General features: G+C 39.9%; 1 protein-coding gene across 7 annotated transcripts in view; it reads left to right on the top strand.

The window, feature by feature from the left end:
• The window catches only part of SPAG17 (sperm associated antigen 17), a 283690-nt gene that overhangs the window by 82067 nt on the left and 175911 nt on the right, over nt 1-25712 (top strand). For all 7 annotated transcript variants that reach the window (XR_015160805.1, XM_086392104.1, XM_086392103.1 and 4 more), the window contains 8 exons: nt 2662-2823; nt 5666-5771; nt 5964-6076; nt 10905-11042; nt 11128-11241; nt 11847-11997; nt 19713-19940; nt 20036-20227. Coding sequence is in view for 6 of the 7 variants with exons in the window: in XM_086392104.1 (XP_086248230.1) it covers nt 2662-2823; nt 5666-5771; nt 5964-6076; nt 10905-11042; nt 11128-11241; nt 11847-11997; nt 19713-19940; nt 20036-20227 (1204 nt within the window). In the remaining variant the exon portion in view is untranslated. The remainder of the gene's footprint in view (nt 1-2661; nt 2824-5665; nt 5772-5963; nt 6077-10904; nt 11043-11127; nt 11242-11846; nt 11998-19712; nt 19941-20035; nt 20228-25712) is intronic.

The following is a 25712-nucleotide window of genomic DNA, read 5'->3' as shown; positions in this document are numbered from 1 at the left end:
AGATCCCAGCCATATAGATCTAGAATCCTCTGTCCATGGGATATCCCAGGCAAGAATACTGCAGTGGGTTGCCATTTCCTTCTCCAGGAGATTTTTCCTGACCCAGAAGTCAAACTTGTATATCCTCTGTCTCATGCATTGCAGGCAGAATCTTTACCTGCTGAGGCATTGGGGAAGATGAATCATAATTAAGGGGAGGCAATACAAAGAGTCTTCTAAGGCAGCCTCAAACCAAGAACATTTTGCTCCTGCTCTAACTAGAGCTCCCTTTTGTGTGTCTTCTGTCCTCCCCAGACAGAGGCTGAGAGGAGCTGATGTGCATTGAACTCAGGTAGAAGACATTCCATTGCATCCTCAGTACATAGATGTGAACATCAAGACACACAGTTGCAACTCCAAAAGACCCAGCACCATTCACAGCATCCTGTTTCCTATGCCAGAAAATGCTTTCTGTTCATTAGATTTTAATGACTCTGTTTTAAAAACAGTTTTTATTATTTTTTGGCCACACCATGTGGCACGTGGAATCTTCATTCCCAAACCCAGGATCGAACTGGTATCTGCTGCAGGGAAGTGCAGAATCTTAACCATTGGACTATCAGAGAGGTCCCTAATCACTCCATTTTTTAAAGAAAGTGAATGTGGCTATATTTCCCTTTTAAAAAATATAGAGTGGAAGAGTTTAAATGGCAATTAAAGTTAAGAACTTCCATGTTGAAAAAATAATAGCAGTTTGAAATACTGTTGGGACTTTCCTGGTGGCTCAGACGGTAAACAATCTGCCTGCAATGCAGGAGACCCAAGTTCAATCCCTGGGTCAGGAAGATCCCCTGGAGAAAAGAAATGGCTACCATTCCAGTATTCTGGCCTGGAGAATTCCATGGACAGAGGAGCTTGGCAGGCTACAGTCCACAGGGTAGCAAAGAGTTGGATACGACTAAGAGACTAACACATTTACACACATATGTACCTTATGCACATATACTCCTGACTTCAGAACCAGAAGATTAATGTCTAGAGTCTCTAGTTGGGCTATGAGGTAAATGAGGAAGGTGAATGAGGAAGGTAAACGAGGAAATGAGATCAATCAACTGTGCTGCCCGAATGGACATATCAATTCTATCAGCCACTTTGCAAGTATTTATTGAACATCAGCTTCATGCCAGAGCTGTGATCTGGGTCCAACTGCAGCAGACTTTTAGAGCCAAGGCATGCCTTTACAAGGTCCAGTTTGTGAGTGAGCAACCCAGCACAAATAATGATGGACAAAGAAAGCCTTAAAAGCAGTTCAGTAATAGAGTTGGTTTTCAGAAGAAAAGGCCTTTGGGTTTAATACTGAAAATCAAAATTAATTGTAACCTTATGATCACTTGAAAAATATAGAAGTAATAAACCTATTTCTAATACAAGTAGCCTACATACATACTGTAGATAGACGGTATTATACTCTCAGCTCTATCTGTAAGTTGATAATGGCCTCACATCCAAGCCAGGAGCCAGCCAAGTAGTCGTCTTTCTCTCTGGAAGAAGGAAAGCATTAGTACCTTTGGCTGCAAACAAGCAGGCTGTATTTCTGCTGAACCCAGGTAACGAAAGCTTTACATCAAATAAATGCCCATCAAGAAGTGCTAACTGCCTATGAACGACATCTGCAACATCTCAAGTTAAGCCCTGGGTTGCTGAAATAATTTTCTGGCTTTAAGCATGTGATTTGCTGTTTGATTTAAAAAGAAATTAGCTAGTTAAGCTAAGGGATAATTGACCAGAAGCTTTTACTCTATTTCTTATAAATACAAGCACACAAAAATATGTTTCTGTGCCAGAATGTGGGCAGAGAATATCAGGTTGAAGTTTCACTGAGGAATTCTCAGCCCTGGAGGGGACCCATGAAGCCCAGACTAAGAGGTGTGCTGTAAGGATGTGCAAAGCTGGCTTGTCTCTGGACTCCTGCCAGGCTGAGTCACTGGCCCCGCTAGGAGCTTTCTCCCTCTACCTTAGCACTTCAACTTGGAAACAGGAGGAGCCTACCTCCTTTGCTTTCAAGCAGACTTAATGATAACTGCTTTTCCACTTCTGGAAATGAAAGCCAAGGTAATATAGATATCTGATCTATGACCTGCTTGCCAGATCATAAACTTGCAGGTATCACAGTAGTGCTGGTCTATCAGGATCTCTTAGGGTTTCCTCCCTAAAGGTAGCACACGTGAGGAGAGGAAGAAATCCTGATGGCATACACACTGTAGTGTGCTTGTGTGGAGAGTATGGGAGATTTCCACTGCAATTCTTGTGTGGCCGAGCAGGAGCTCAGCCCCAGCTTGCCTTGGGCTGAGAATGTGGAAATTACCTATCTCATGAGTTGCTTCACGAACGGAGATGCCTAGAAAATAGGCCTCTCTGCTGAAGCGAATGAATATAGCATTTTCCACCTTGTTGAAGCATTAATCAGACTCTTACAATATTAGGCAGCCAGAGGCCCTCCAAAGGGAACAGTCTGCATTGTGGTGAACAGGAAGGGCCAGAAGGGTTCAGTGGTTTGGGGACCAGCTGGGGAAGGGCTTCCCTGTGAAAATCATAGGTTTGGCTCTAAGGGAGATACAAACCATACATCTGATTCCAACAATATGAAGCTAAGAACTAACTGTTGTTAATTCTCACCCGTAGCTGGGATTGGGCACCGACATTTTTGAAAATGTTGCCTGTCTGATGTACGACACCCTGGATTGGAAAAGGCAGCACCAGCACTATTTGGAAAGCATGCGGCTTATTAACGTCCCACAGGTGGTTCGTGAGAAGCCTATCTTTGAAGTGACATTGATTCCTGAGGTAGGCACATGCTGGAGTGTCTTCAGTGGGCCGAACGATTCATTAAACAACTTAATTTTCACATTTATAAAACACATGAAGAAAAAAATCACAAATATTGGTAGCAAGGGGACTCTGCCTGCTGCCGTTTAATGGATGAGGGTGGGATCAAGGACCCCAGGCACAGAATTAAAGGTATCCATATGGTAGGGACTTTATGAGGCTCCCCAACTACCTTCCAACTATCATTCCACAGAGGGGATGATAGAACCTACTTTTTAGCCATGGTGCAATAAATAACATCTGGAACCAGGAGGGCTATTGATAACTTAATCACCATGCTTATGTGCATGCTAAGTCACTTCAGTGGTGTCCGATTCTGAGACCCCATGTACTGTAGCCTCCCAGGCTCCTCTGCCCATGGGATTCTCCAGGCAAGATTACTGGAGTGGGTTGCCATGCCCTTCTCCAGGGGATCTCCCCAATCCAGGGGTCGAACCCGCATCTCTTAGGTCTCCTGCCTTGGCAGGCAGGTTCTTTACCACTAGCACCACCCGGGAAGCCCAACCATTGTTATTTAACACCTACTCTGTGCTGACACTGTACCAGGTGCTGGCAGTACAATAATGAACAAGACCCATCCCCTGTCCTCCTCACTGAGATTAAGCTTTAAAGGGAACGGCAGTCAAGTCAAAGGTGGTTTCAATTTAGCATGATGAGTGCTGGGAGGATAGTTAGCTGAGGTTGCAGGAGAAGCTATAAATATGGCACCTAACCTGCTCCTGAGAAGAGGAGGTTAGAGAGACGGGAATCAAGAAGACCTTACCAGGCACAGTAAGTGATGGGCTGAAGACTGGGGATGAATTGCCTGGGTAAAGCCTGGTTGAGGGTAGGGACAGGGTGGTACTCTCAAGAAAGGGGCAAAGATGCTGCAAAGACAAGGAGGTCAAAACAAAGAAGTATTATGGCCAGAACCACACCACAGGGTGGGGCAGTGCTTTCAGGCCATACATACAGAGTAGAGAACAGCAACAAAAGCTGGAAAGGTGGGAGCCAGGATGTTCTTGAGTGCTGAGCTCAAGAGTTTGGGTTTTATCCTGAAATCAATGGGAACCATTCAAGGATTCTCAGAGGGAGAATGGCACAATTCTGAGTCATCCTAGGGAAGAAAATCTTCTTGACTCTTGGTGCCCCATCTTCCCATCCCTTTCCTGATAAGTACTTCAGTTCAGTCTCTTAGTCATGTCCAACTCTCTGTGGCCCCATGGACTGCAGCATGCCAGGCCTTCCTGTCCATCACAAACTCCCGGAGTTTACTCAAACTCACGTCCACTGAGTTGGTGATGCCATCCAACCATCTCATCCTCTGTTGTCCCCTTCTCCTTCCACTTTCAATCTTTGCCAGCATCAGAGTCTTTTCAAATGAGTCAGTTGTTCGCATCATATGGCCAAAGTATTGGAGCTTCAGCGTCAGATGTTCCAATGAATATTCAGGACTGATTTCCTTTAGGGTTGACTAGTTGGATCTCCTTGCAGTCCAAGGGACTCTCAAGAGTCTTCTCTGACACCACAGTTCAAAAGCATCAATTCTTCGGCACTCAGCTTTCTTTATAGTCCAACTCTCACATCCATACATGACTACTGGAAAAACCATAGCCTTGACTAGACGGACCTGTGTTGGCAAAGTAATGTCTTTGCTTTTTAATGTACTGTCCAGGTTGGTCATAACTTTCCTTCCAAGGAGCAAGTGGCTTTTAATTTCATGGCTGCAGTCACCATCTTCAGTGATTTTGGAGTCAAAACAAAAAAAATAAACTCTGCCACTGTTTCCCCATCTATTTGCCATCAAGTGATAGGACAGGATGCCATGCTCTTAGTTTTCTGAATGTTGAACTTGAAGCCTCTTTAATCAAGAGGCTCTCTAGTTCTTTGCTTTCTGCCGTAAGGGTGGTGCCATCTGCATATCTCAGGTTATTGATATTTCTCCTGGCAATCTTGATTCCAGCTTGTGCTTCATCCAGCCCAGAGTTTCTCATGATGTACTCTGCATAGAAGTTAAATAAGCAGGGTGACAATATACAGCCTTGACATACTCCTTTTCCTATTTGGAACCAGTCTGTCGTTCCATGTCCAGTTCTAACTGTTGTTTCCTGAGCGGCATACAGATTTCTCAAGAGGCAGGTCAGGTGGTCTGGTATTCCCATCTCTTTCAGAATTTTCCACAGTTTACTGTGAGCCACATAGTCAAAGGCTTTGGCATAGTCAATAAAGCAGAAATAGATGTTTTTCTGGAACTCTGTTGCTTTTTCAATGATTCAGTGGATGTTGGCAATTTGATCTCTGGTTCCTCTGCCTTTTCTAAAACCAGCTTGAACATCAGGAAGTTCACAGTTCATGTATTGTTGAAGCCTAGCTTGGAGAATTTTGAGCATTACTTTACTAGCGTGTGAGATGAGTGCAATTATACAGTAGTTTGAGCATTCTTTGGCATTGCCTTTCTTAGGGATTGGAATGAAAACTGACCTTTTCCAGTCCTGTGGCCACTGGTGAGTTTTCCAAATTTGCTGGCATATTGAGTGTAGCACTTCCACAGCATCATCTTTTAGGATTTGAAATAGCTCAACTGGAATTCCATTGCTTAGTGGGTTCTATTAGGAAAAAAATGAGAAATCTCCATACCCATTAACTTCTTTCCTTCTGTGGACCAAATTTGCTTATTTGACCCTCATATTAGCAAATGATCTTGTGGTGTGAACAGAATCATACAACCTCAGAGTCCCGTCGAAATCCCATCATACCAGCACTGGATGAAAGCATCTCTCAACTGGATGTTTCAAGTGTTCCTTTTTAATTGTTCTTTTAGCCCCCACCACCTGTTGTTGCAGTCCCTGGAAAGAAGAAAACACAAGCATATGAAGAGCCACAGATTCCAGCTCCTCCTCCAGCAACACTGCTACCACCACTACCAGGCATGTATGGAACAGCTGGGAATCAGTGTCAGGAGCTGGCGCTTTAGGGGATGAATGTCCTCCAGCTTGTTTTCGCATCTGTCTCCACCCCTAGCCCCTGGTTTATCAGGGCACGATCAGAGTTTGAATCTGTGGATGGAAGAAATGGAGAGCACGTTTTAACTGAACAACAATATTTTGTGTCTTTCACAGTGGCTTCCGTCATCACAAATGAAGTAGACATGAGATACTACAATGATTTGCTGAATCCAATTCCAGAAGAGTTCATTTCTGTGCCCTTGATACTGCACTGTATGCTGGAACAGGTAGGTGGGATACATCCTGGAGCTTTCTTCCCAGGTGGGTGACCTGTAGTCAGGTACTTCATCTCCCTTTCTTTTTTAAAAAACTATTTTAAAAATAGGCTCATAATACCTGCATGCATTCTCCTTTACAAAGATTAGGACATTTTAGATACAGCAAAAATTTTCTTATGAGCTTCAATCATCTTTCTTTTGCTATGCTCTAGAACCATTTATATAACATACCCTGAAGTTTTGGTAGGCATATGTTTAAATACTATCAGGCATCATTTTAATGAAAGGGAAAGGAGTTGAGCAGGTGGACAGGGTGGCTAATGGTCTTCAACTGCATTTAAAGTTTCTTTTACTCTTGTAGATTTAATCAGACTTTTCTATTTCTGAGGCCAATTTTAGTCATTCATCTTTTTAAATAAATGTCCATTTTATTTGTGTTTTCAATATCCTAGAAGCCCTTTATTCACTAATATACATTTAAAAATTCTCTCTGTATCGGTTATGTCCCTTTCAATGACCAATGTTACTTATTAGTGCCCTCTTTTCTCGATCATGGATGTCAATGGTTTATTGATTGTTGGTCTTTTCAAAGAACCAGCATTTTTTTCATTGATCTACTCCTTCTTACTTTATTAATTTCTTCATTTATCTTTATTATTTCCTTCTTCCTACTTTCTTTGGTTTATTTAGCAATTCATTTTAATTGAAGGTTCACTTGGTTTACTATTTCACTTTACTTAGGCCTGTGCATTTTGAGTATTTCTTGGACACATCATAATGCATTCAATGTACTCAGTTCTAAGTCTTTTAATTTCCACTGGTTATTGTCCATTTCTAATTTTATTTCGTTATGGTCAATAAACATGATCTGGGTGTTAAAATTTTTTTTTTAATTTCCCAGACTTCCTGTATGACCTGGTACACATGGTCAATTCTTATGAGTGCTGTATATGCAGTTGAGTGTTATTAGCTCATTTAATTCTTGGGACAACCCTAGGGAGCAGGAACCATTTTTAGTCCCATTTTGCAGATAAGGAAACTGAGACAGAAAAAAAGTTAAGTAACTCGTCCAAGTAGTAAATGACAGAAACTGTTTTGAATCTTATCAGTCTATGTGGAAAAGTATTTTGATAGCATTGCTCTGTTGTGGTCTTCCTTCTCAAGTTGCTGATAAGAAGTCTGACATCAATCGGATACTTTTTCCTTTATTTTTGTTGTTGTTCAGTTGCTAAGTCCTGTCTGATTCTTTGCAACCTCATGAACTGCACCATACCAGGCTTCTCTGTCCATCACTATCTTCCTGAGTTTGCTCAAACTCATGTCCATTGAGTCAGTGATGCCCTCCAGTCATCTCATCCTCTGTTGTCCCTTTCTCCTCCTGTCTTCCATCTTTCCCATCATCAGAGTCATTTCCAATGAGTCAGTTCTTTGCATCAGATAGCCAAAGTATTGGAGCTTCAGGTTCAGCATCAGCCCTTCCAATGAATATTTTCCTTTATAGGTAATCTATTTTTTCATTCTGGCAGCTATTAGAGTTTTCTTTTTATAATTGATAACACAAGGCTGTGTGTAGATATGGATTTATTTTATCATTGTCTTTACAATTGAAAAGATTAAAGTCTGGTTTCTGATAACATTGTGAGTAAAATCAAAATTCCTTATGCTGATCCATAAAGACCCTAAAAATATGGTTCTGGGCTGCTTCTGTCATCTCCTGCCCCCCACCATGCTCACACTCATGCTGTTGGTCATCTACATAGACCTTCTAGTGTTTCCTTACATACACTAATTCCACCTTAGTGTTTTCACTCTAACTTCTCTTCCTGGAAAGTTTTGCTCCCACATGTCTGCCTGTTGGATACTCCCTGTCATTCCGTCCCCAGCGAACACAGTGCTCCTGAGGTAGGCTTTCTCTGACCACTTGGTCTAAAGAAGGCCCACAACAACAAAAAGTGTCCTCTAGCACTTCACCTTATTTTACTTTCTTACAGCAATTGCTCTTTCAAAAATATGTTTGTATGTCTTCCTTCTTCTCACTAGAATGTGAGTAGGGACCTAACTTAGTTTTTTATTTTATTTGTTTTCAGCTGCGCTAAGTCTTCATTGCTCCCTGCAGGCGTTCTCTAGTTGCAGGGAGTGGGGGCTACTCTCTAGTAGCAGTGCATCACTTCTCATTGCAGGGGCTTCTCTTGTTTGCAGAGCATGAGGTCTATAGTGCGCAGGAGTTATGGGCTCAGGAGTTACAGTGCATGGGCTTAGTTGTCCTAAGGCATATAGAATCCTCTCTGACCAGGGATTGAACCCATGTCCTCTGCATTGGCAGGCAGACTCACAACCACTGGACCACCAGTGAAGTCCCTAATCTAGTCTTGTTCATTGCTCTCTGTTCAGCATGCAATAACCTAACCCATAGTAGACACAATATGTATTTGTTCAATTATGTCTTCAAATATTACTTCTGTTTATTTATCCTAATTATTATTAGGGCTTCTCTGATGGCTCAGCAATAAAGAATCTGCCTGCAATGCAGAAGATGCGGATTTGATCCCTGGGTCAGGGAGATCTCCTGGAGGAGGAAATGGCAATCCACTCCAGTATTCTTGCCCAAAAAGTCCCAGGGACAGAGGAACCTGGCAGTCTGCAGTCCAAAGTGTTGCAAAGAGTTGGACGTGACTGAACACACACACACTTATTATTAGATGTTGGAATTTCTGTTTTTTTCCTCCATGTATTTGAAATTTTCTTGCAACTTTACCCCTTTGAGACTTTCAGCTTAAGATTTCCAACTAATTCATTTTTCCATGGAGGCCGGTCTGCTATTGAAATTTTGTTTCAACAGTAACTTTTTGAAATTATAAATTCTTTAATTTCCCGTATAACTGCCTATTGTTCTTGCTTCATGTATGTAACATATTCCTTTATCTCACTGAATATTAAAATGTGTTTAGACTCTATCATCTCTGTTACCTGCATTATATATTTTGTTTGTTGACTGCTTTAGTTTTCTAACCAATTAGGTAAACACACTTATGTTTATTTGCATTTAATTACCCCATAATGCTTTGAGGAGATCGGTATTTTATTATATCAATACATTTGTAAAAGCTCAACAGCCCTAGAGAGCTTAGAGTATCATTTTATTTATCTTAGTCTTCCTTATTTTTTTCAACTAAGGGCAACATTTATTAACCACCTACTGTTTTCCAGGTGCCAAAGGTGACAGAGGATGAGCTCAGTGCCTGACACATAGGCCCCAATAAGAGATGCATGTTGGCTGAACACATGCTTAATAATAAAGGCAGGAAGAAGTAAAATATAAGAGGAATTGGGTGGGGTATTATAAGAGGGGATATTAGAATGTTTTACATTTCAGAGGTGGAACAGTTCTGTATGGTCTTATGTGATTGGAGTGGGTCCAAGAGATGGTAGGAAGAGAGGAAATGGAGACAGGAGTGACTCTTTGATAAGTAAGGTGTTGATAAACAGTGAGAGTGTAAGACTGTCTTGCTGTTGTTCTCAACAGGGGGAGTTGCCTCAAAAGGGGCATTTGGCAATGTCTGGAAATACTTTTGGTTGCCACAGTTGAAGGTGTTCTACCGGCATCAAATGGCTCGAGGCCAGGGATGCTGCTAAACATTCCATATAGTGCACAAGACAGCCCCCATGACAAAAAGCATCTAGTCCAAATGCCTTAAGTTTCAAGGTTGAGAACTCCTGCAGAGGGGCGTGAAATCAGAGGGTGATTTCAGTATCTAAGGTGAAGAGAACAATTATAAATTAGGTGCCGATCTTGATTACATTTCAACTTTTTTGTTTACCATGTAAAATTGAACAAGATGATCAATATTTCTAGACCTCACTTTCCCCATAAAAAGCGGAATATTACCCTTAATTGATCTCACTGTCTATAACTTTTCTATCTTGGGGATTTAACCTGAACCCCCAGTTCCACCCACTAAGTAATTTTGGACTACTTTTTAGTATCCAAATTAGTTTTTGAACTACTAATTAGGGCCAGGCCCCTAATTTCACTCACCCTAGTTCCATTTATAAATAGGAAATAATACCTGCTTGGCAATATTGCTGTGAGGCTTAAATGAGATAATGTATTTGAAAGTGCCCCACACATGCTTGGCATGTGGTAGGCATTCAATAAATATTTATTGAATCCAAAGATATGAAATCAAGGTTTTGAGTGCTTTAAGAGAAAGAATGAATCATTTAAAAATATATTAATATTGTTATTTTGATTTCTATTATGGTAAATTTTCTTTTTTAGTATTTGGATTTTGTGTTGTCTATTCTAATGTAGGCATTAAAATTATACTTCAGTACATAGGTTATAAACATGATCCCTTTTATTTTGGTAGTCACTGGTTAATTATATAGCCACTTTGTATAATCACCATACTTTTGGGTAGAAACTGCCTTCTTTTTACTAAAAAAAAACAAAATACATAAATATCAATAAAGGGCTGACCATTAAAACTAATACTTCCCAACTTTTCCCTGATAGCTCACTTGGTAAAGAATCTACCTGCAATGCAGGAGACCCTGGTTGGATTCCTGGGTCAGGAAGATCCACTGGAGAAGGGATAGGCTACCCACTTCAGTGTTCTTGGGCTTCCCTTGTGGCTCAACTGGTAAAGAATCTGCTTGCAATGTGGGAGACCTGGGTTCAATCCCTGGGTTGAGAAGATCCCCTGGAGAAGGGAAAGGCTACCCACTCTGGTATTCTGGCCTGGAGAATTCCATGGACTGTACATAGTCCATGGGGTCACAAAGAGTCGGACACAACTGAGTGACTTTCTTTTCTCCCAACTCTTTATATCAACAGGTTGTGGCAAGTGAAGAAGATCTTGTCCCACCAAGTCTGGTAGAGCCACCTCCCAGGGCAGATGGGTTGGACTACAGAATAGCAGCTCACATTGTTTCCATCCTGCCCTCTCTCTGTCTGACAGAGAGGGAGAAAAAGGTCAGATGGTATGAGAAATCCAAAAAGTATGCATGCTTTGAAAAGTATGAATTCTCTCTTAAAATCATTATTTTAATTTGAATAGAATCTCCATGAAATATTCTTATCTGAAGAAGAAAATGAAAGCAAACCAGTGCCCACAGGCCCTCTCCTGCTTAACTATCACGATGCCCACGCCCACAAGAAGTACATGCTAAAGGTAATAATTGACCAAGTTACCCAGAGGATAATTGATGCAAGGGAGCTCATTTGCAATTATTCAGTGGTAGAAATCTTAATTGGATAGCTTTACCAATGCTAATTAAAAGTAATCTACAAAGTAGATACCTGCAAAGTAAGAGCTTGGAAACTGGACATGAATGAAGGAAAAAGTACATCAGCAAAGAAAACTGGCCCACGTATAGAGGGCCAATGAACCGTTAAATTCATTGCAGCTACGCCAAATATGTATTAAAACCTTATAGTTATGTGCTTTATATATCTGCTAATATGAAAGGAAGAAAAAAACTAGTGGAGGCAAGAAAAGAGTCTAAGAAGGGAGGCAGGAATATATTTGAGACTTTGGCAGTTTGTCCCTGTGAATAAGGAATCCATCATTTCTGTGCACCAAGAATCTCTGGCAAAGTGAGAAGTAGCTTTTTTGACCTTCAGCAAAATACCAACAATTTGTCTTCCCCAATTACCACTGATTTCCCCTGTTCCCAGATAATGAGAGCAAAGGTATCATGTTTTGCCTTCTCCATATGCATAAGGCAGTTGACAGCTTATTTTAACATCTTCTGTCACATTGCTCTTTTTCATCAGGACCTAAAGAATTTTGATCCAGTTCAAATTGAACAAGAGATGCAGTCCAAGCTGCCACTGTGGGAATTTCTTAAATTCCCTCTGCCCCCGCCATGGAATAGCACGAAGCGTCTAGCTACAATTCATGAGCTCATGCACTTTTGTACAAGTGGTGAGTACATTGCTTCCTTGTAGCTTAAACCCATTCATTGATGGTCATGTGTGCCTCTAATGATTATACACCCATCTGCAAAAAGATTTTTATTCTTGTCCTTTCAGAAGCTGGGGAGTATTTTGATTGAGTACAGTTTCTTTTTATTTTGAATAATGTCATTAACAGCAGGATGATAACTATAACATTCTTCAGTTTGATGCCCTGGGTTTTCATTCTGCTGTGTTTCTACGACAAGAGTAATCCCCTTCTTTCTTCCTCCTCCCCGCCTCCCAACACCCCCTCGCCCCGTCTACTTATTAACATGATTGGCGATGACATAGCAGTCCCCATCCTAGTTAAGAGGAGAGCTGAGAGCACCCCTTGTGGGTAGCATGTACGCCTTGGTGTGGTGTGCATGCACGTGTGTTCAGTGGCATCTGACTCTTTGTGACCCTTTGGACTGTGGCCTTCCAGGCTCCTCTGTGTATGGGATTTCCCAGGCAAGAATACTGGAGTGGGTCGTCATTTCTTCCTCCAAGGGATCTTCCCGACCCAGGAATTGAACCCATGTCTCCTGTGTCTCCTGCATTGCAGGTGGATTCTTTACTCGCTGAGCCATAAGCTAAGTGTTAACTCCAGTTCATCTCTCACAATAGGAAGGTGTGTTGTCTGTTCTTTAAGGATAGTAGAAAGAAGGGTCATTAAAAATATCTAAAATCAGCTTCTTATTGCAGAGCTCATGGGGATTTTAAGATAAAGACAATCATTTCCTGAAACACAAATCTTATTTCCAGCTGAAGCAATAGGCAGATATATTGCTGCTTATAAGAAGAAATAGGAAATTACATAGACATCTTGATTTGATCTAGATAAAAAAAAATGTGCAGATTCTTCCTTCTCCTTTCATCTAACTCTAAGACAATTATGAAATGTTTGTACTTTGATTTCTTTTTTTCATTTTTTTAGTAGCCTTAGTAATAGTCAGATTTTTAAAAATTTTAATTCAAGAATAATTGCTTTACAATGATGTGTTGGTTTCTTCCATACAACAACATAAATCAGTCATAAGTATCGTATGTCCCCTCCCTCTTGATCCTCCCTCCCAACTCCCACCCCATCCCACCCCTCTAGGTTATCACAGAGCCCTGGATGGAGCTTCCTATGTTACATAGCAGCTTCCCACTAACTGTTTTAACACATGGTAATGCATATGTTTCCATGACATTCTCTCAGTTGGTCCCACCCTCTCCTTCTCCTGTTGTGCCCACAAGTCTGTTCTCTACATCTGCATCTCTATTCCTGCCCTGCAAATAGATTCATCAGTCCCATTTTTCTAGATTCCACATGTATTCACTAATATATGATATTTGGTCTTTTTCTGACTTACTTCACTGTGTATAACAGGCTCTAGGTTCATCCACCTCACTACAACTGATTCAAATTGGTTCCTTTTATGGCTGAGTAATATTCTCGTGTGTGTGTGTGTGTGTGTGTGTGTGTGTGTGTACATATATATATGTACACATACATACATATAAATATACACCACCACTTCTTTATCCATTCGTCTGTTGATAGACATCTAGGACATGTCCTAGCTATTATAAATAGTATTGCAATGAACATTGGGGTACATGTGTTTTTTTTATTTTATTTTTAAACTTTACAATATTGTATTGGTTTTGCCATACATCAACATGAATCCACCACAGGTATACACGTGTTCCCCATCCTGAACCCTCCTCCCTCCTCCCTCCCCATACCATCCCTCTGGGTCGTCCTAGTGCACCAGCCCCAAGCATCCAGTATCGTGCGTCGAACCTGGACTGGTAACTCATTTCATATATGATATTATACATGTTTCCATGCCATTCTCCCAAATCATCCCACCCTCTACCTCTCCCACAGAGTCCAAAAGACTGTTCTATACATCAGTGTCTCTTTTGCTGTCTCGTATACAGGGTTATTGTTACCATCTTTCTAAATTCCATATATATGCGTTAGTATACTGTATTGGTGTTTTTCTTTCTGGCTTACTTCACTCTGTATAATAGGCTCCAGTTTCATCCACCTCATTAGAACTGATTCAAATGTATTCTTTTTAATGGCTGAGTAATACTCCATTGTGTATATGTACCACAGCTTTCTAATCCATTCATCTGCTGATGGACATCTAGGTTGCTTCCATGTCCTGGCTATTATAAACAGTGCTGCGATGAATATTGGGGTACACGTGTCTCTTTCAATTCTGGTTTCCTCAGTGTGTATGCCCAGCAGTGGGATTGCTGGGTCATAAGGCAGTTCTATTTCCAGTTTCTTAAGGAATCTCCACACTGTTCTCCATAGTGGCTGTACTAGTTTGCATTCCCACCAACAGTGTAAGAGGGTTCCCTTTTCTCCACACCCTCTCCAGCATTTATTGCTTGTAGACTGTGTTTTTTTGAATTACGGTTTCTTCAGAGTATATGCCCAGTAGTGAGATTACTGGGTCATAATGGTAGTTTTATTCCTAGTTTAAGAAATCTCCATACTGTTCTCCATAGTGGCTGTATCAATTTATATTCCCACAAACTCTGCAAGAGAGGTTCCCTTTTCTCCACATCCCGTCCAACATTAATTGTTTGTAGATTTTTTGATGTGGGCCATTCTGACCAGTGTGAGGCAATGTCTCAGTGGTAAAGAACCTGCCTGCCAATGCAAGAAATGCGGGTTTGATCCTTGGGTCAGGAAGATCCCCTGGAGAAAGAAATGTCTATCTTTGCCTGGGAAATCCCAGGGACAGAGGAGCCTGGTGGGCTACGGTCCGTGGGGTTGCAGAAAGAGTTGGACATGATTTAGCAACTACACAGCAGCACATTCTGACCAGTGTGAGGTGATACCTCATTGTACTTTTGATTTGCATTTTGCTAATAATGAGTGCTATTGAGCATTTTTTCATGTATTTATGAATCTGTATGTCTTCTTTGGAGAAATGTCTGCTTAAGCCTTCTGCTCAGTTCTTTGATTGGGTTGTTTGCTTTTCTAATACTGAACTACATGAATTGCTTGTGTATTTTGGAGATTAATGCTTTGTCAGTTGCTTTGTTTGCGATTATTTTCTCCCATTCTGAGGGTTGTCATCTCATCTTGTTTATGGTTTTCTTTGCTGTGCAAAAGCTTTTTATTATAAGCAAAATCTCTTTATTAGAGACCAATAAGTGTTGTTTGAATTAGAAATTGTTCTTTCTAGGAAGATGGAAAGATAGGGCTTTGCCATACTTTATAAATATAGTTTACCAAGATGAGCTAATATTGGGCCACGCTTAGAAGTTATTAATGTCCTTATGTATCTATATACTAAAACATTTAAGAGAAAAAAAAAAAAGCTTTTAAGTTTAATTAGGTCCCATTTGTTTATTCTGTCTTTATTTCCATTACTCTAGGAGGTGTGTCATAGAGGATCTTGCTGCCGTTTATGTCAAAGAGTATTCTGCCTATGTTTTCCTTTAAGAGTTTTATAGTTTCTGGTCTATAATTTAGGTATTTAACCCATTTTGAGTTTATTTTTGTGTATAGTATTAGGAAGTGTTCTAATTTTATTCTTTTACACATTAGCTGTCCGGTTTTCCCAGCACCACTTACTGAAGAGACTGAAAAAAAAAGAAAATTTTTAATACGGTCTTGCTGTCACCTCATGGAAATGGGTGTTGCCTAGTGGGCCTGGGTGTGTCATCTATTTCCATAATCATCCTCTTCCTGGTGTCCTGAGAGCATCTGACCTTTCCTCTTCTCCTTCTGCCTTGTGCTATGATCTCATTCTCTCTCTACCTTGCTTCTACACACAGCACAGGATTCTTTTTTTTTTTTTTAATATTAAAAAGTACATGTATTAAATCATTTTTCACAGTAGCAAAATATTAGAAACAAACCATCCCATCAAAATCTCTCATTAAAATATCAGACACCTGTGTGGTACAAGATCATGTATCTTAACAACCTGGAGGGCTATCTCTATCATGATATGGAACAGCCTCCTAGATAATTTAAGTTTAAAAAGAAAAGGAAACCAAGGATAAGAAGAGGATGATTAGTATGCTAACATTTGCTTTTGTCTTTTATGGGGAAAATGTGTAACAAATATTCTTTTTTATACAATTTTTCAAAGGTCACACTCCAGTTATATTTATTATAAAATATTGGCTGTATTCCCCACATTGTAAAGTACACAAGATTCTTATTTTTGTTGCCATCGCCGAAACTGCCCATATATACATCCTGCTCGTATGTCCCGTCCTGAAGCCTTGTTCCTCCACCTCTCCTTCCTCTTTGATCCTTCTTCATGTTTAAGTGAAAGTTGCTCAGTCGTGTCCAACTCTTTGCGACCCCATGTACTATACAGTCCATGGAATTCTCCAGGCCAGAATACTGGAGTGGGTAGCCTTTCCCTTCTCCAGGGGATCTTCCCAACCCGGGGATTGAACCCAGGCCTCCCACATTGCAGATGGATTCTTTACCAGCTGAGCCACAAGAGAAGCCCAAGAATACTAGAGTGGGTAGCCTATCCCTTTTCCAAAGGATCTTCCTGACCCCCAAATCTAACTGGGGTCTCTGGCATTGCAGGCAGATTTCTTAATGCTTAATAGGTCCAAATTCTTAATTTCCTTCACAGTGCTCTTTATTTCAGTAAATAGCAACTCTTTTCTACCAAAACCTTAGCGTCATCCCTGGTTCTTTTTTTATGCCCCACAACCAGTCCCACCACATCTCTCGCTACCAGCCCAGCCCAATCCAGCACCACCTCTCACTTGAACTATTTCAGTAATTTTCCAGTTGGTCTCCAAGCTTTCCCCTTTTTACCTACAGTCTTTCCTTCACATAATAGCAGGAATGACCCTTCCAAAAGGTTAGTCAGATCCTGTTCCTTCTTGGCTCAAAACCCCTCGTGATCACCCATTTCCCTCAAAGTAAAATCTAAACTTTTTAAGCCCATCCTCAGTCAAATTCTCGTTGTTCTACTCCACTCCATCTCACTGACCTCACTGTGCTTCCTTGGACAAGTCCATCACACCCCTGCCTCCACCTCTGCACTAGCTATTTCCCTCCCCTGCCTCCATCACTCTACTCCCAGACAGTGCTATGACTCCCCCACTTCTTTCTTATTTTTGCTTTACTTCTTTACAGGACTCTGCTCTGATATTTGTTGTTTAGTCGCTAAGTTGTGTCCAGCTATTTTGCGACCCCACAGAATATAGCCCACGAGGCCCCTCTGTCCATGGGATTTCCCAGGCAAGAATACTGGAGTGGGTTACTATTGCCTTCTCTAGGGCATTTTTCCCTACCTAGGGACCACACCTGTGTCTCCTGCATTGCAGGCAGATTCTCTACCATCTGAGCTACCTGGGAAGCCCTTGCTCTGACTTCTTTATATAAAATATAAAGTCCCTCCCCAGTCATTATTACTGCTTATCCCCTCATCTGGCTTTACTCTTCTTGTTGTTTCTGATAGAGTATACAATTACCTGTTTATTCTGTGTTCCCAACTGCTAAAATAGATACTCTATAAAGTTAGGAGTTCACTGATGTTTGCTCCTGTAGTCCTTTTATTAAAGTCATTGACCACTAGTAGGTGCTCAAAAAATGTTTGTGAAATGAATGAATGAACAAACTCAATTTTGTCACCTTTGCCTTTGTCGTGTCTCTCTCCTGAATTTCCTTGTGGTTTTTTCCAAAAGTCACCTCCCCGCTACACTCTTCTCTGTTGGAGGGGAAGAAGAGAGGTGACCTCTGATTCTTTGATCTGTCCCTGTCATTCACTTTCCCTCACTGAATTCCATGATTGTTTGTTAATACTACCTCCTACCTCTCTGTCTTGAACTTTTGAAGTGCTGAACCAAATCTTTTCTTTCAATGTCAGGCAAAGAAAAATAGAGCATAAAGCCTAGCACATAGAAAACAAAAATGAATGCATGAGCAAGTGAACATACAAATTCTATAAATATTAAATACCCAAATTAATATAGCCCCTTGAAGGCTGATAACCTTTGAAATAAAATTATGAAAAGTTCTATACCAGTTTATTGGGGGGAAAGATGCCTTTTCTAAGCCTGAGTGAACAGAAAAGCCTACTAAATTAACAGCCTATATTAGACACAAATGAGTAAATTCTGTGTTAAATTACAACAGCAGCAAAAGATGCTTTTGCTTAAAATGACATTTTCTTTTTTTTTTTTTTCCCATGCCTTAAGGTAATTTATTTATTTTTTTTAAATTTTATTTTATTTTTAAACTTTACATAATTGTATTAGTTTTGCCAAATATCAAAATGAATCCATCACAGGTATACATGTGCTCCCCATCCTGAACCCTCCTCCCTCCTCCCTCCCCATACCATCCCTCTGGGTCATCCCAGTGCACTAGCCCCAAGCATCCAGTATCGTGCATTGAACCTGGACTGGCATCTCGTTTCATACATGATATTTTACATGTTTCAATGCCATTGTCCCAAATCTTCCCACCCTCTCCCTCTCCCACAGAGTCCCTAAGACTGTTCCATACATCAGCGTCATTTTTGCTGTCTCGTACACAGGGTTATTGTTATCATCTTTCTAAATTCCATATATATGCGTTAGTATACTGTATTGGTGTTTTTCCTTCTGGCTTGCTTCACTCTGTATAATAGGCTCCAGTTTCATCCACCTCATTAGAACTGATTCAAATATATTCTTTTTAATGGCTGAGTAATACTCCATTGTGTATATGTACCACTGCTTTCTTATCCATTCATCTGCTGATGGACATCTAGGTTGCTTCCATGTCCTGGCTATTATAAACAGTGTTGCGATGAACATTGGGGTACACGTGTCTCTTTCCCTTCTGGTTTCCTCAGTGTGTATGCCCAGGAGTGGGATTGCTGGATCATAAGGCAGTTCTATTTCCAGTTTCTTAAGGAATCTCCACACTGTTCTCCATAGTGGCTGTACTAGTTTGCATTCCCACCAACAGTGTAAGAGGGTTCCCTTTCCTCCACACCCTCTCCAACATTTATTATTTGTAGACTTTTGGATCGCAGCCATTCTGACTGGTATGAAATGGTACCTCATAGTGGTCTTGATTTGCATTTCTCTGATAATGAGTGATGTTGAGCATCTTTTCATGTGTTTGTTAGCCAAAATGACATTTTCTTAATGTATAAATGTGTAGTTGATTTACAATCTTGTACCAATTTCTGCTATACAGAAAAAGTGACTCAGTTATATACATACATACATTCTTTTTTGCATTCTGTTCCATTTCAGAGTACTGAATACAGTTTCCTGTACTAAGCAAGATGACCTTGTTTACCCATTCTATATGTAATAGTTTGCATCTACTAACCCCAAACTCCCAAACTATCTTTCCCTCATCTTTCTCCCCTTTGGCAACCACAAGTCTATTCTCTATGAAAAAAATGACAAGTTTTAAACATATTCAGCCAATACTCTGGAAAGTCAGTGTGAATCAATCTGGACACCTCATGTTCATTCATCTATGAAGCAGTTTGTGGGCATCATCTTGATACATCTTAATTGTATAAGTTTCTTATTAGTTGCCTGTAATATTTGTTGCAGAATTGGGGTGCCCATGTGTAAAGTCAGGTCAACACGCATTCTGGCGTGACTCTTGTCTTTCTGGTGGACTGACCACCCCACCCCATTGCCCCTGTACTGTATGGTAATAAAGAGCATTTCTAAAAGCACGGGTCTGCTTTCTTACAGAAGTCTTGAGCTGGAATGAAGTAGAACGAGCCTTCAAAGTGTTTACATTTGAGAGCCTGAAACTCTCTGAGGTTGATGAAGATGGGAATCTAAAGCATTCTAAGATGATGTATGGGACAGATTCTGAGATGTTCAACATACCATGGGACAACCCTGCCAGATTTGCTAAACAGATAAGGCAACAATACATCATGAAAATGAATACCCAAGAAGCCAAACAGCAAACAGGTACACTGCCTGGAGGGAGCAAAAGGCATTCTTGCATTGTATGATTGTCGATTTGTCTAGTATTATATCTTACGGATCCTCTTTACTCTGCCTAGATGATGGAGCCAAAGACAGAATTTTATTTCTGAATCAGAATTGGTCAACACCTATGCCAGATGATGCGCTCAACAAAGAACCATCAGATTGTCGTCAGCCTGGTAGTAACAAGAAATCCTTAGACTCTGATAATAGAGAACCAACAGAGCAGGAGAGAAACTTGAAGTCTCAGCTCCAACCTGAGACTCTGGGTGAGCAAATGTGTGTGTGTGTGTGTGTGTGTGTGTGTGTGTGTGTGTGTGTGTGTATAGATACTGATATAGAATGTATAAACCAAAAACATTCAAGATACAGTATTTAAATGCCTCCCTATTTCAGTTGAAAAACTGGTTCATATTGTTTTATTAATTAAACTTTGTTACTGAGTGTTATTCAGTAACTACTCATTTAAAAAAAATTTATTGAAGTAGAATTGATTTACAGTGCTTTTATTATACAGCAGATTGATTCAGTCATATATTTTTTTCATATTTTTTTGCATTATAGGTTATTACAAGACACTGAATATTGTTCCCTGTGCTATATAGTAGGTCCTTGTCATTTATCTGTTTTATATGTGGTAGTGTGTATCTGTTGATCCCAAACTCTGAATTTATCCTCCTCTCCCCAAGTTTTTTCTTCTATATTGGAAATCTATTTCTATTTTGTAAATAAATTCATCTGCATCATTTTTTGGATTCCACATATAAGTTACATTATATATTTGTTTTTCTCTGTCTGACTTATTTCACTTAATGTGATAATCTAGGTTCATCAATGTTACTGCAAATGACATTATTTCATACTTTTTATGGTTGAGTAATATTCCATTGTGTATATTATATATATGCATATATGTGTGTTTTGTTTATCCATTTATCTGCTGATGGACATTTAGGTTGCTTCCATGTCTTGGCTATTGTGAACAGTGCTGCTATGAACATAGGGATGATGCATCTCTTGAATTATAGTTTTGCCTAGATAGTATGCCTAGGAGTGGGATTGCTGGATCATATGGTAACTATTCTTAGTTTTATAAGGAACCTCCATACTATTCTCCATAGTGGGTTTATTTACCAATTTCCATTCTCATCGATAGTTTAGGAAGGTTCTCTTTTCTCCACACCCTCTCTCGCATTTATTATCTGTAGAGTAAGTCCTCATTATTTCAACCCTTGTTTTTCAATGTATCATAAGGCCTCTTAAATGACTCGTACTACCTTTGTAAATATAGTACAGTGACCAGAATTAAAACTTTTATCATTAGTGTTTCATAGGGTTATTGTGATTATATGCAAAAAAAATTATCCAAAATCACCCCCAATAGCAATGAACTGTGTAGTACAGAGCTTGGTACAAAATCAATACTCGATGAACATCAGTTTACCTGAACACTCTCCTGCTTAGGTAATTATTCTCATTGTAGAATAAATCATAATAAATATTGTGACATTAAGAGATATATAAGCATAGAAGAATATCAGGCTAAATTTTTATTGAGCTGTTTTACACACAGCTCTCAGATTACTTACTTAAAATATGGTTCTGCTATTACCCTGCTTATAACCTTCAATGACTCCCTCGTTGTTGTTGCTAAGTCAAGTCTGACTCTTTTTGCGACCCCATGGACTGTAGTCTGGCCAGGCTCCTCTCTGTCCATGGGATTTCTTAGGCAAGAATACTGGAGTGTGTTCCAGGAGTGGGTTACCATTTACTTGTCCAAGGGATCTTCCCAATCCAGGGATCAAAACTGTGTCTCCTGCATTGGTAGGCAGATTCTTTACCATTCAGCTATCAGTGGCTTCCTACTACCTACAAATAGAACCCAACTTCTTGGCTTGCTTTATACACTTCTTCAGCAGTACCAATTTATTTTCCCAAACCCTTTCCACTTTTTCACTTTTGTTCTCTTATCACATGCTGTAGTCAATATAATTAGACCCTATTTCCTCTAGGCAGCCTGCTCTTTTCTATCTCTAACTTTTCCCCACAATAACCTCCCACTAGAGTTGTCTTTTTGATTATACTGAGGTTCACATGACATACCCATGAAGCTTTGTTAGATGTATTTATCTGGAACTGCCTTTCTTACCATTCCCATGCTCATAACTAATATATGCTTCCTTTATAGCATCAGTTATTTCCTACTCTGCTGTGCTGTGCTGTGCTTTGCTTAGTCATTCAGTCATGTCTGACTCTTTGCAACCCCATGGACTGTAGCCCACCAGGCTCCTCTGTCCATGAGGATTCTCCAGGCAAGAATACGAGAGTAGGTTGCTGTGCCTCCCTCCAGGGGATCTTCCCAACCTAGGGGTCGAACCCAGGTCTCCCACATTGAAGGCTGATTCTTTACCATTTGAGCCACCAGAAAAGCCCAAGAATACTGGAGTGGGTAGCCTATCCCTTCTCCAGGAGATCTTCCCAAACCAGGAATGCAACTGGGGTCGCCTGCATTGCAGGAGGATTCTTCACCAGCTGAGCTCCCAGGGATTTCCTACTACTTATAATGGTTATTCATATGCCTATATTAAAGCCTCCTTAATACTGTAGCTTCTTAGAGATCATAAGTACATATGTTTATATTAAAAACCTTAACTGTATACTACATCATAAAATAAATTTTCACAGATCAAAACTACAGAGCATGTTCTTGAACCACAAAGAAATTATGGAAAATATAGATGCAATAGGAAGAACAAATAAAATGAAAATTTTGGCCCTTTGAAAGATTTTTAAAATTGAAAATTTTTTAGTAAATGACTGATCACAAAAAGAAACATGAATTACTGTATTAGAAATAAAATTGTTTCAGAAATAAAAATCATTGGGGAAATAAAGAATCAGATTTCCCTTTGGTGCTATAGAAATTTAAAAGAGTAAAAGGATATAAGGGGCTTCCCTGATAGATCAGTTGGTAAAGAATCTGCAACTTTATTTGAGTATGTCCAAAGATGATGCTATGAAAGTGCTGCACTCAATATGCCAGCAAATTTGGAAAACTCAGCAGTGGCCACAGGACTGGAAAAGGTCAGTTTTCATTCCAATCCCAAAGAAAGGCAATGCCAAAGAATGCTCAAACTACTGCACAATTGCACTCATCTCACACGCTAGTAAAGTAATGCTCAAAATTCTCCAAGCCAGGCTTCAGCAGTACGTGAACTGTGAACTTCCAGATGTTCAAGCTGGTTTTAGAAAAGGCAGAGGAACCAGAGGTCAAATTGCCAACATCCACTGGATCATCAAAAAAGCAAGAGAGTTCAGAAAAACATCTATTTCTGCTTTATTGACTGTGCCAAAACCTTTGACTGTGGATCACAATAAACTGTGGAAAATTCTGAAAGAGATGGGAATACCAGACCACCTGACCTGCCTCTTAAGAAACCTATATGCAGGTCAGGAAGCAACAGTTAGAACTGGACATGGAACCACAGACTGGTTCCAAATAGGAAAAGGAGTACGTCAAGGCTGTATATTGTCACCCTGCTTATTTAACTTCTATGCAGAGTACATCATGAGAAACACTGGGCTGGAAGAAGCACAAGCTGGAATCAAGATTGCCAGGAGAAATATCAACCTCAGATATGCAGATGACACCACCCTTATGGCAGAAAGTGAAGAGGAACTAAAAAGCCTGTTGATGAAAGTGAAAGAGAGGAGTGAAAAGGTTGGCTTAAAGCTCAACATTCAGAAAACAAAGATCATGGCATCTGGTCCCATCACTTCATGGGAAATAGATGGGGAAATAGTGGAAACAGTGTCAGACTGTATTTTGGGGAGCTCCAAAATCACAGCAGATGGTGACTGCAGCCATGAAATTAAAAGACGCTTACTCCTTGGAAGGAAAGTTATGACCAACCTAGATAGCATATTCAAAAGCAGAGACATTACTTTGCCAACAAAGGTCCGTCTAGTCAAGGCTATGATTTTTCCTGTGGTCATGTATGGATGTGAGAGTTGGACTGTGAAGAAAGCTGAGTGCTGAAGAATTGATGCTTTTGAACTGTGGTGTTGGAGAAGACTCTTGAGAGTCCCTTGGACTGGAAGGAGATCCAACCAGTCCATTTTAAAGGAGATCAGTCCTGGGTTTTCTTTGGAAGGAATGATGCTAAAGCTGAAACTCCAGTACATTGGCCACCTCATGCGAAGAGTTGACTCATTGGAAAAGATTCTGATGCTGGGAGGGATGGGGGCAGGAGGAAAAGGGGATGACAGAGGATGAGATGGCTGGATGGCATCACCAACTCAATGGACGTGAGTTTGAGTGAACTCCAGGAGTTGGTGATGGACAGGGAGGCCTGGCGTGCTGCGATTCATGGGGTTGCAAAGAGTCGGACATGACTAAACGACTGAACTGAACTGAAAAATGAAATGAGTAAATTACTAGAAAAGTATTCACTCAAGAAGAAATATAAAACCTGAGTATCTTATAATTATTTAAATAAATTAAGTCAATTTAAAAACTCCCCAAAGAAGACATGCCAAATTCAAATAATCTCATTGACTAGTGATATTAAACACTCAAAAAATAATAGTTCTAAACACTCAAAATATAGTTCCAATCTTAGCAAAAATTAATTCCAGGAAATATAGAAGGATTATTCTCTTCTCATTTTATGAAACTAGCATCAGCCTTATAATAAAACTGTCAAGGATAGTACAACAACAACAACAAAAATTAAAACTCAGTTATTCATGAACATATATGCCAAAATCCTGAATAAAACATAAGCAAACTGATCTAGCAATATACAAAATCATAATAGTCAAGACAAGTTTTTGTAAGAAGGAAATGCATACATTGTAAAATCAATATAATTTATCAGTGAACACACTAAGAAAAATGTAATCTCAGTGGATGGAGAAAAAATATAGCAATTTATGAAAAACAAACTAGCAATGGAGAGAAAACTTCTCTACCTTATAAAGTGTGTTTTAAAACTTACTATAAGAAACATTATCTATCAAGATGAAAAGTTGAAAGGTTTCCCTTGATCAGAAGGTTATCCACTGTAAACTCTCCTATTTAGGATCACTTTGGAGATGCTAGCCAACTCAGTAAGGTAAGAAAAAGAGATAAAGCTATAAATGTTGAAAAGAAGCAAAACTGTTATTATTTGTAAATTGTGTGTAAAAAAACCCAGAACAATCCAAAAAAAAAGTCAGAAATTATATGAAGGTTTAATAAAGAAATGTGATTGTGAAATAACATGAGTAAGTTGTCTGAAGTGCTAGGACTTTTCTTTATCATTATTCATTATAGCAAGCATTTAAGTTCTTTGTACTTTTCTGTATTATTTCAAAATTCTAAAAAATGGTCACTGCTATAAAAGAATAGATGTTAAGTGAGTATGAGCATAGCCTAATCCTGAAGATGAGGAAACAACGACTCAGAGGGGTTAAGTAACTTGTTCAACCACATACGAGCAGGAAGTCAGGATTCCAAAGAGGGATCCAAAGCAGTGCTTCCTCCACTGTGTCTTGTGGCTTCCTCAGTTCTAAGAAATGCCTTGGGATGCATCTGATGGTTTAACCATATTCATATTCTCTTCTTCATCGTTATACATACCCAATTTTGTTGCCTTTGGGACTTCCTAGGGCTGGTTGCTTACCTTCAGGGCAGGTGCCTTACCTTTAGGGTTGGTTCTCTATCTCCCTGTTCTATATACCCTTACCTATTAGCCTAACTCGCAAAAAATT

The sequence above is a fragment of the Bos grunniens genome, chromosome 3 (genome assembly GCF_055505025.1).
Source record: "Bos grunniens cultivar Pamir isolate PY7600 chromosome 3, Bosgru_T2T1.0, whole genome shotgun sequence".
NCBI lineage: Eukaryota > Metazoa > Chordata > Mammalia > Artiodactyla > Bovidae > Bos > Bos grunniens.
Note: the sequence above shows the minus strand (reverse complement) of the source record. Positions and strands in the feature narration are given on the sequence as shown.